An 11,435-nucleotide genomic window follows, 5' to 3' on the forward strand; every position below is an offset into this window, starting at 1 on the left:
GAATCCAATCGAGAATCTGTGGAAAGAGCTGAAGACTGCTGTTCACAAACGCTCTCCATCCAACCTCACTGAGCTCGAGCTGTTTTGCAAGGAGGAATGGGCAAGAATTCCAGCCTCTCGATGTGCAAAAGTGATAGAGACTACAAGCGACTTGCAGCTGTAATTGCAGCAAAATGTGGCGCTACAAAGTATTGACGCAAGGGGGCCGAATAATATTGCACGCCCCACTTTTCAGTTTTTTATTTGTTAAAAAAGTTTAAATTATCCAATAAATTTTGTTCCACTTCACGATTGTGTCCCACTTGTTGATTCTTGACAAAAACTTAAACTTTTATATCTTTATGTTTAAAGCCTGAAATGTTGAAAGGTTCAAGGGGGCCGAATACTTTCGCAAGGCACTATATATCCCGTGACGAGTTTGGTGGAGTTTTTACTGCTTCTTTCAACTCCTACCGCACTGACTGTAACTTGACCCTCTGGCTGCCTCTTGCCTCATTTGCATACTCACAGTGATTGGATGTTTACGGAGGGGCGCGGAGTCGTGACAGCAGGCTGTGTGAGGACACCCACTGCACCGACATGAGAGAAGAGAGGGGGCTAATTAACGTGTGTTTCTATCAACGGATTTTTCACTTCTAAGTTTGATTCGAGGGGGCAGGACATCTGTTTGAGGGGGCGTTGCCCCCTCTTGCCCCTGCGAAGAGCCTGCCCCGGCTGGAAGTCCTGTTATGCTCAAGGATTTAGGGGGCAGTCTTGACAATCCAAACCACGTTAATAAAGTCGAGAACTAATCAGGTACCAAAGAAAACCAAAATGAATAATCTAGAACAGGGGTGGGCAAACTTTTTGACTCGCGGGCCGAACTGGGTTCTAAATTTGGACCGGAGGGCCGAACCAGGAGCAGATGGACGTAGTGTTTGTGTGAAGTCATATAAGCGACCTGTAAAGGTCATTGCATGAAAGATTTTGGCCTTCAGTAGGTAGTAAAGAATGGATATTCCAAACAAGTTTTTTGAAAACAAAGGCATTTACAGCATTAAAAAAATAATAAAAAAAATCACTAAAAACCTGCTATCAGTGATTCTCATAAAATACAACACTGTTATTATGAATAACAGTCTCCATCACTTCAGTGCCTGCAGGTCAGATGAATGAAATGTTTATTTTATGAGATCACATCAAACGGCAAACATTCTGACCAAATATATCATCTTGAAGAATCAGTGAAAGCATACATCCAAATAAAGTAATCAAAACGGCAACACGGTGAGGGGTATCTGAAAATCAGAGTTTTAACTCACAAACGCCTGGTAACAGAGGTGAGGAAACGGGAAACACTTCCTTAAAGTAAGCCTTAAGAACTTTACAGGTTAAGATTAGTCGCAAACAGGTGGTGCATCAATGTCCTTGAGCATCCTGCATTGTTTGAAAATGAGAATGGTCGCTAGTTTCAATCCCTGATATGCGTACAAATCATATTCAAAATGCCTCCCCTTCATTTTCAGTGGGAACAGTGTTGTTGGTCTCCGTTTTTTGCTAGTGCGTCATAGTCTGGAGTAAAATTTGTTGTGGCAATTCTTAGGAGAGATCCGACGTGTTGGTCCGTTTACCTCGATCTGTGACGGGTTGATGTTCATGTGGCTGAACGTCACGTCGCGTACGTCGAGACAAATTGGCCACTCTTTTTTTAAACACTCGGCACTGTACCACCTTGCTTTTCCTTGGGCGACTCATTTTAATAGAAGGATTCCAGGGGAAGGTTTGCGTAAAACTGTATCTGAAAGCTCAGCGCGCGAATTACAAGAATGCTGTCGTTACAGCCCACGCTCTAAATTCGGGACTGATACAAATAGAGCGCGAGTGCGCCATGTCCGTACACGCACTTGTGAGTGTGCACCGAGCTTTCTGACACGGCTTCCGGTAGTAAATGCGCAGGCGAGCGCTTCCCCATCTACTGGGTAAACGCAGTCATTGCAGGCAAAATGACCCCCCCAAAAAAAAAGTTTAATAATACAATTTGTTCAGGGTTGGCGGGCCGGATTAAACGGTCCCGTGGGCCGGATGTGGCCCGCGGGCCGTAGTTTGCCCACCCCTGATCTAGAATAACAATGAACCCCCGTTATCAACTAAATCAAAAACAACCCCCTCCCCCCCAAAAAAAAGAGGTTAAGATCAGAACATGAACAATAGTCTTTAAGTAAAAAAAATGTAATGTCCCAAGTAAAGAACTGGTCTAAAATATTTATTTATATACACATAGACCCCCCCGCCCCCTCCAGTTGTTTATCCTTGCAGTCTGGCGAGCCCGTCGGCATACTGGAACTGTTGGTTGTTCTCATAGTCCAGCATGTCCAAGGCTACTTCACAGCTCTCCTTAACCACGCGCTCGCCATCACCGCGGAAACGTTGCAGCACGGCCAGGCACTCGTCCTGGCCGATGGAGCCCAGGGCCTCGGCCGCCTCGTGGCGCACCATGGCACTCTCGCCGCCGCGTTCCAGTACGGCGCTGAGGGCCGGGACCGCCGCGGGGTGTTGCATCTGACCCAGGACGTAGCCGATCTCATGGCGGAACAGTGCGCTAGAACACTGCAGGCCTAAAAAAAACAACGTAATTATTATGTAATTATTTGCATTATCATTCGACTACAAACGAGTCACAAACCAATCTAGAGCTGAATCGAGGGCCAGTGGAACAAGCTTAGGAAACGAGTTCAGAACCAAGTCAAGAACCAGTCTACAATCAAGTCACAAACCTCAACATACAATTGCTTAAACATACAAATTTTCCAACATACAATGTGAAATTTGATCAAATATTTGACTCAACATCAGAAGTAATTCCCAACATACACGACATCGTGGTTAGCCCGCTAGACAGCAGCTAGTCGGGATGACGTCAGCGTCACATAATCAGTCCCAAGAACGCTAACGCAAATGGTAGTAGTGGTGAAAAAAGGAAGGTGATGATTTCCTTACAATTACAGTATCTCACAAAAGTGAGTACACCCCACTCATTTCTGCATTGTTTTAATTATACAGTGCCTTGCGAAAGTATTCGGCCCCCTTGAACCTTTCAACATTTCGCGACATTTCAGGCTTCAAACAAAGATATAAAAGTTCATTTTTTTTGTCAAGAATCAACAACAAGTGGGACACAATCATGAAGTGGAACAAAATTTATTGGATAATTTAAACTTTTTTTAACAAATAAAAAACTGAAAAGTGGGGCGTGCAATATTATTCGGCCCCCTTGCGCCAATACTTTGTAGCGACACATTTTGCTGCAATTACAGCTGCAAGTCGCTTGGGGTATGTCTCTATCACTTTTGCACATCGAGAGGCTGGAATTCTTGCCCATTCTTCCTTGCAAAACAGCTCGAGCTCAGTGAGGTTGGATGGAGAGCGTTTGTGAACAGCAGTAGCAGTCTTCAGCTCTTTCCACAGATTCTCGATTGGATTCAGGTCTGGACTTTGACTTGGCCATTCTAACACCTGGCTTTGTGAACCATTCCATTGTAGATTTGGCTTTATGTTTTGGATCATTGTCCTTTTGGAAGATAAATCTCCGTCCCAGTCTGAGGTCTTTTGCAGACTCCAACAGGTTTTCTTCCAGAATGGTTCTGTATTTGGCCCCATCCATCTTCCCATCAATTTTAGCCATCTTCCCTGTCCCTGCTGAAGAAAAGCAGACCCAAACCATGATGCTGCCACCACCATGTTTGACAGTGGGGATGGTGTGTTCAGGGTGATGAGCTGTGTTGCTTTTACGCCAAACATATCGTTTTGCATTGTGGCCAAAAAGTTCGATTTTGGTTTCATCTGACCAGAGCACCTTCTTCCACATGTTTGGTGTGTCTCCCAGGTGGCTTGTGGCAAACTTTAAACGAGCCTTTTTATGGATATCTTTGGGAAATGGCTTTCTTCTAGCCACTCTTCCATAAAGGCCAGATTTGTGCAGTGCACGACTGATTGTTGTCCTATGGACAGACTCTCCCACCTCAGCTGTAGTTATCTGCAGTTCATCCAGAGTGATCATGGGCCTCTTGGCTGCATCTCTGAGCAGTCTTCTCCTTGTTTGAGATGAAAGTTTGGAGGAACGGCCGGGTCTTGGTAGATTTGCAGTGGTCTGATACTCCTTCCATTTCAATATAATTGCTTGCACAGTGCTCCTTGAGATGTTTAAAGCTTGGGAAAAATGGGAAATATTTTTGTATCCAAATTCGGCTTTAAACCTCTCCACATCAGTATCTGGGACCTTCCTGGTGTTCCTTTGTCTTCATGGTTCTCGCTGCGCTTTAAACAGAACCCTGAGACTATCAAAGAGCAGGTGCATTTATACGGAGACTTGATTAGACACAGGTGCATTCTATTTATCATCATCAGTCATTTAGGACAACATTGGATCATTCAAAGATCCTCACTGAACTTCTGGAGTGAGTTTGCTGCACTGAAAGTAAAAGGGCCGAATAATATTGCACGCACTACTTTTCAGTTTTTTATTTGTTAAAAAGTTTCAATTATCCAATAAATTTCGTTCCACTTCACGATTGTGTCCCACTTGTTGTTGATTCTTGACAAAAAAATAAACGTTTATATCTATGTTTGAAGCCTGAAATGTCGCGAAATGTTGAAAGGGGGCCGAATACTTTCGCAAGGCACTGTATCTTGTCATGGGACAACACTGAAGAAATGACACTTTGAGACAATGTTAAGTAGTCACTGTAGAGCTTGGATAGCAAAGTAAATGCTGGTGAGACAAATGAATATGGTAATTATCGACCTATATCCATTCTTCCATGCTTTTCCAAGATTCTAGAAAAAATGGTTTATTCAAGATTGGCAAAGCACCTAGAAACAAACAATATTCTCTATAAACATCAATATGGTTTCCGCAAAAAATTCTCTACTGAGCATGCACTGCTTCAGCTTGTCAACCATATCTCAACAGCTCTTGACAATAAGAATTTCGCTCTTGGTGTCTTCCTAGATTTAAGTAAAGCATTTGATACCGTCGACCATAAGATCCTTATCGCTAAGCTAGAGAGATATGGAGTGAACAATTCTGCCCTGAAATGGTTCACAAACTATCTCGCTAACAGAGAACAATATGTATATATAAATGGTTCTTCTTCGAACAGATCGAAAATACTATCTGGGGTCCCGCAGGGCTCAATATTGGGTCCTCTATTATTTTTGGTGTACATAAATGATTTCTCCATGTCTTGTTCAAATTTTCTCCCTTTGTTATTTGCGGACGATACTAATCTTATTGCCACCCACGATGATTTTAATTTCCTCATTGCAAGTGTAAATACTGAATTGCACGCTGTTACAAAATGGTTCAAAATAAATAAGTTGTCACTCAATATAAAAAAATGTAACTTCATGATCTTCTGCAATATAAATAAATCTTACCCCAAAGAACAGACCAAAATTTACATAAACAATAACGAAATCCATCAAGTTGCTAGCACCAAATTCTTAGGAGCTATAGTAGACAAACAATTAAACTGGTCTGAACACATTGATTTGGTTTGCAAAAGATCTATGAAAATGCTAGGTATTTTACGAAAAGTTTGTCCCTTGGTCCATCCTTCTGCTCATCTCACTCTGTATTATAGCTTCCTGTTTCCTTTTCTTAATTACTGCAACACAGTCTGGGCAGCCACATATCCAACATACCTCAACAAATTACTCATCATACAAAAAAAGTTCCTAAGAATGATCTCTTTCTCGAATAGATATGAACCAACGGCACCGCTGTTTAAAAATTATTCACTATTGCCAATTGATAAAGTAAACATTCATCAAACCTGTCTACTCATCCACAAATATATATATAGGTTACACTGTCTTCCAGCCACCTTTTATAATTTCTTCACATTTGCATCTGATCTTCATTCTTATCCAACAAGACAGAGGGACAATCTCCACCCACCTTCCTGTCGAACATCACGCCATCAATATAATATCTCCTTTAGAGGGCCCTCATTCTGGAATGAGCTACCAATCCACATCCGATCCATATCTTCACAGGCTGCTTTTAGAAAGCAACAGAAAGACCACCTTCTCTACTCATGATCCTACCAGTACCATAATTACTCCACCGCACTAAGCTGATTCATACTAAGAACATCAACTTAAACCACAATTTATACTCTGATTGTTCCTTGTTTTTATTATTTTCTGCTTGCAGTTTCTTCTGTCCCCTCTAAGCTACTCCTACCTGGTGTCTCTTTGATTGTTTCAACATCGCTATGTGACTATTTTGTTCTCTTGTTTCTCATTTTGTATAGTGTATTTCTTTATGTATATATGCATACACATTCGTACTATGTATGCATGTATAAATATGACGAATTAATATATAGCTTGTTATGCTTTTGTTTGGTTACTTGTGTGTGTGTATGCATGTATATGTAGGTGTATGTGTGTATGTATATGTGTATATATGTGTAGGTGTGTGTGTGTATGTATATATATATGTATGTAGGTGTATGTGTGTGTGTGTGTGTATATGTGTATATGTGTATGTATGTATATATATGGGTATGTATGTATGTGTATGTATATGTGTATGTGTGTATATATATATATATATATATATATGTATGTGTATGTATGTATGTATATATGTGTATATGTGTATGTATGTATGTATATGTATGTGTATGTATATATATATATATATATATATATATATATATATATATATATATATATATATATATATATATATATATATATATATATATATATATATATATGTATATGTGTATTTTTCTTTTTTTTGAAAACACTTGAATGACATTTGACGACACAGCACTTTGTTTGCTTTGTTTGTTTTTGCACTTTGTTTGTACTGGAGTGGAGCTCTTTACAAGCCCTAGGCTTCGTCTCCCTCCTTGCACTGTTATTGCTATAATAATATGTGCTAAACAATAAACTCAAAAAAAACTCAAAAATGTATTGTTACTTCAAACTAACTCAAAATACAACAATGAATGTGTAAAACGCTGGGAACAAAAGTGAGTACACCCCAACTGAAAATGTCAAAATTGGACCCAAATGTCAATATCTCCTGAAGTATGCGGACGACACCACTCTCATCGGACTGATGCAGGACGGTGATGAGACTGCGTACAGACAGGAGGTGGAGCGGCTGGTCCACTGGTGCAGCCAAAACCAACTGGAGCTGAACCCGCTCAAGACCATGGAGATGACAGTGGACTTCAGGCGAGACCCTTCACCACCTTTACCCCTCACTATCCGCAGCAATACTATTCTCTCCACGGACACCTTCAAGTTCCTGGGAACCACAATCTCTCGGGACCTGAAACGGACCGGCCACATAGACTCTGTCAGGAAGAAGGCCGGCAGAGGCTGTACTTCCTGAGACAGCTCAAGAAGTTCAACCTGCTACGAGAGCTTCTGAAGACCTTCTACACTGCCATCATCCAGTCTGTCCTCTGCACCTCCATCACTGTCTGGTTTGGATCGGCCTCCAAACAAGACAAGCACAGACTGCAACGGACAATCAGGACTGCAGAAAAGATAATTGGAATCAACCTCCCATCTATCCAAGACTTGTACCTCTCCAGGACCAGGAAATGTGTAAGGAACATCTCTACAGACCCTTCTCACCCAGGTTGCAGTCTGTTTGAACTACTCCCCTACTCCCCCTGCTCTCCACACCTTTTTTGAATTTGTCTACACTTTTTGTACTTTGTGTCCTCTCTGCATCCATTGCAGCCTGGTCATCCTGGATAAGGGACCTTCCCATCTGTGGTCTCTTCTCAAGGTTTCTCAGTTCCCCTGGCTGGAGTTTTGAGTTCTTACTTGCCCTCTTGGGAGTTTAAGATCAGGGGATGTTTGAGAATATTTGCCATTTTTCACATGTCCTGAGTGTTGTTAGTCACCTAAATGTTGAACAGAGGCGGTGATTTACCGAAGTCAAATTCCTTGTTTGGCACGCTCAAACATGGCAAATAAAAAAACTCGAATATTTTGTGCAGCCACCAGTGAAGCACTGGTGAACTCCATGCCTTAAAGGGTTACGGCGGTGCTGGAAAATAATGGTGTCCACACAAAATATTGACATTTGGTTCCAATTTTGACGTTTTCAGTTGGGGTGTACTCACGTTTGTAGCCAGCATTTTACACATTCATTGTTGTATTTTGAGTTACTTTGAAGTAACAATACATTTACTTTGCTATCCAATCTCTACAGTGACTACTTAACATGGTCTCAAAGTGTAATTTCTTCAGTGTTGTCCCATGACAAGATATAATTAAAACATTGCAGAAATGAGAGGGATGTACTCACTTTTGTGAGGTACTGTAAAACACGAAATCATAAGAAAACATGAGCGCGGAGTGTGCACGAGTGATCTTGCAAAACAATATGGCCGGAACACGTCAATAATTTTGACAATCAAGTACGACGATTAAGCAGAAGGAAGCTCTCAAAGCGGTCAAGCCATCCAAAGGGATCACCATCATCTCTAAACATCGCAGCCCTTCTCTGGAAGTGATGGAACGCTTTTTAAAAAAATAAATCTGCAAAGTGATTCGATCCAACATATGACTATTTCAACAAACAAAGTAGGTCCCAGAATGAATTAAATTTGTATGTAGAGGTTGGACTACACAGTTTTGAAAGGTCAAGAAATAGGTCAAAAACCAGTCTAGACTCCAGCAACAAACAAAAAGCAGACTAGGCCCACGTCATTAAAAGGGGAGTACCAAATCACAAACTAGAACTCAAAAAAAGTTAACGCCAATCGAGAACTGAATCTCAAACAGAAGACAAGACCAAACCGGGAGCCCATTAAAAATTCAATCAAAGTTCAAGGTCGGGTTTCTACGACATGGTTGCGGTCCCGGCGTCTTACCATCGCCCAAGGCGAGGACGGCTTCCCGGCTCCCCAGGTTCCTGAGCGCAAACATGGCTCGGTAGCGCTCGAAGAGCGGCAGGGTCTCGTCCAGCAGGTGTTGGTGGAGCTGCAAAACGCTCGAGCTGGCGGCGGCAGGCGCCGGATCCACCGAGCCGTACGGGTTGTCGTCCGCGTCGCCATCTTGCAGCTGTTTGTCACCGCCGTTCTGGAGCCACTCCAAACGACGCAAGGCCAATTGGCACGTCTCAGCCACCTGCCAGGACGTGAATAACGGAAATGTGGACTGACTCTTAACCAAAGCCACAAATGGAATTAAGAAGGGGTACACGGAATTTTAAAGATTTATCCCAAAATGTTTTTTTGGGCCTTTTTCCTCAACTAGTGGCAGGTGTGTGCTCCCCCCATTTAACACGAGTTTGAATGCAATAGTTTGGCTCAGTCGTATCCCCAGTACCTCAATGACAGGGTCCTGGCTGTAGGCCTTCAGCAAGTCCAGAACTGAAGGGCTCCCGATGGCTCCCAGGGCTTCTCCTAGTGTCACAGACAAAAGCGCCACTTCATTTCCAACGGAAACAAAGCGGAAACACTGGGGGACAGCGAAAGTTTAGCAGAACTGCTGCCGCTCACCCGCTTCATGCCGCACCATGGGCTCTTGGCGGGTGTCCTTGAGTACGGCGCTGAGAATGGGTATGGCGCGCTCATCCTGCATCTGGCCTAAGCAGTAGGCCAGCTCATGCTTGAGCAGCACGGAGTCATCGCTGAACGCTTTGCTGATCCACTCCACTGCCTCGGCGCCTCAAAATCACGGTGGGATCCACAATTAACACAAAAAAAACGCGCCGGGCTGAAGTATTAAATGGAAGGGTCTCGTACTCAAAGCTAATTTGGCAGGTGGTCTGCTAGAAATTTACATTTGGTAGTGGTGACCGACAATTCCCTCGATTGACCCCATGAATTTTTTTAAGGCCCAATGCTATTTTGACTTGAAATTTGGTTGGGCATGTCTATGATGGCCTGACCCACTAAAAATCCAAAGAAGCCATGCGTGAGAAGATGCGGGGCTCCTTCAGAGACAAATGCACCCCCCTCCCCCCACAACAAAGTTGCGCATGTGAATACAACTACATTTAAATCTCACATAATCAAGGGATCGTTTCTAACGCATTTGATTCCCTTGAAATGTACCTCCCAGGTTCTTGAGAGTGAATAGCGCTCGGAACCGCTGTGTCAGGTCCTGATGGGGGTCCACCAGAACAGAACCCACCGCAGCCAACTGCTCCGCACTGGCCATCCTACGCACGCACACACGCGCGCGCGCACACACACGTTAGACGGACACGCACTGACTGCTCGCTCACAGTCAGACCTTATACGTGGTCATAACTAGCGTAACACATATACCCATCGGTAGTGATTTTGTTACTAATTTTGACGTTAGTGTTCTCAGGTTAATGGAAGCTAGGCTAGCTCGCAACGTGTCAAGCAAAGCGGTCGTTACGTCAGCAGCTGCCGAGACAGCTTGCTAAAGTAACGCTTTTAACAACACACCAGGTAGCGACTAAAAACAATAACAATTCAAAAAACTCACCCGATGAATTGAACCAGTCAACTAGTCGAGATCAGCTTAACAGCACCTCATAACGTGTAGTTACGAGGAGACCATTTGCCCACGTCGCGTTCAGAATTTCCGTGTACGTCACATGTGACGTCACGCAAAGAAAGCTGAAAGTAAATAAAAGTAAAGGAAAAGTAATGTAAATGTTAATCACATCGATAACAAAATTATCATCATTGTTTTCAAACTCAATTTGGGTTTTAAAAAGAGCAAGAACTCGTTTTTATTGTTATTTAATGTTTGTACGCAAAATATAATTTAGTGTATTATCTTTTTCTTCAGAGACATGTATAAGTGCACTTAAGAAGGGGAATGTAACGTATTTTAGTACATACGGGCACCAGTAACTGCAATGTGATTTGCGCATGTGCCGTGTGTCCTAGCGCATGGTTGTTGGTATCGGAGATGGCCCGACCCCATTAAAGTTCACTCCAAAAACAAGACTCGGCGTCAAGTTTCATAAATATAATGAAGAGAGAGCAACAGCAATCTGTAAATATTCTATTAGGTTAGACCATGGGTGTCCAAACTTTTTGCAAAGAGGGCCAGATTTAGTATCGTGAAGGGGCCCGGGTGCCAATAGTTTTTTCAGACATTTTTTAACTACAAACATTTCATGCAAATTGGGACGTCAAACGCTGGGTGTTCGGGGGGGGGGCTAATGGGACGTCAAACGCTGCGTGTTCGCTTCACTTCCCGGGGGCAGCCATTTCTGGGGACTCGCGGTAAAAGTTTTTCTTCGCTTGATTTTATTTGTGTGGCGGGCTCCATCTAGTGTTGAAACTGAGAGGTGAGCTCAAGCTTCTTGTGCGGGCCATATTCAATTATGTTTTCAGAATTTGCTGCGGGCCAATAAAAACGGGACCGCGGGCCGCAGTTGGCCCGCCGGCTGTAGTTTGGACACCCCTGGGTTAGACAATCTC

At 43.0% G+C, this 11,435-nt stretch overlaps 1 protein-coding gene across 1 annotated transcript; it reads right to left on the minus strand.

Moving 5' to 3' along the window:
- Positions 1–2,226: 2,226 nt before the first annotated feature.
- On the minus strand, positions 2,227–10,619 carry dohh (deoxyhypusine hydroxylase/monooxygenase). Its single transcript, XM_061297793.1, has 6 exons — positions 10,486–10,619; positions 10,083–10,189; positions 9,525–9,692; positions 9,352–9,428; positions 8,895–9,150; positions 2,227–2,594 (listed from the first exon to the last, which is right to left on the minus strand). Exons 2-6 carry the CDS (start codon positions 10,186–10,188, stop codon positions 2,284–2,286), a joined length of 918 nt encoding a protein of 305 aa, XP_061153777.1. The 5' UTR covers position 10,189; positions 10,486–10,619; the 3' UTR covers positions 2,227–2,283.
- Between the last annotated feature and the right edge of the window lie 816 nt (positions 10,620–11,435).

The sequence above is a fragment of the Syngnathus typhle genome, linkage group LG14, assembly GCF_033458585.1.
Source record: "Syngnathus typhle isolate RoL2023-S1 ecotype Sweden linkage group LG14, RoL_Styp_1.0, whole genome shotgun sequence".
Classification (NCBI taxonomy): Eukaryota; Metazoa; Chordata; class Actinopteri; order Syngnathiformes; family Syngnathidae; genus Syngnathus; species Syngnathus typhle.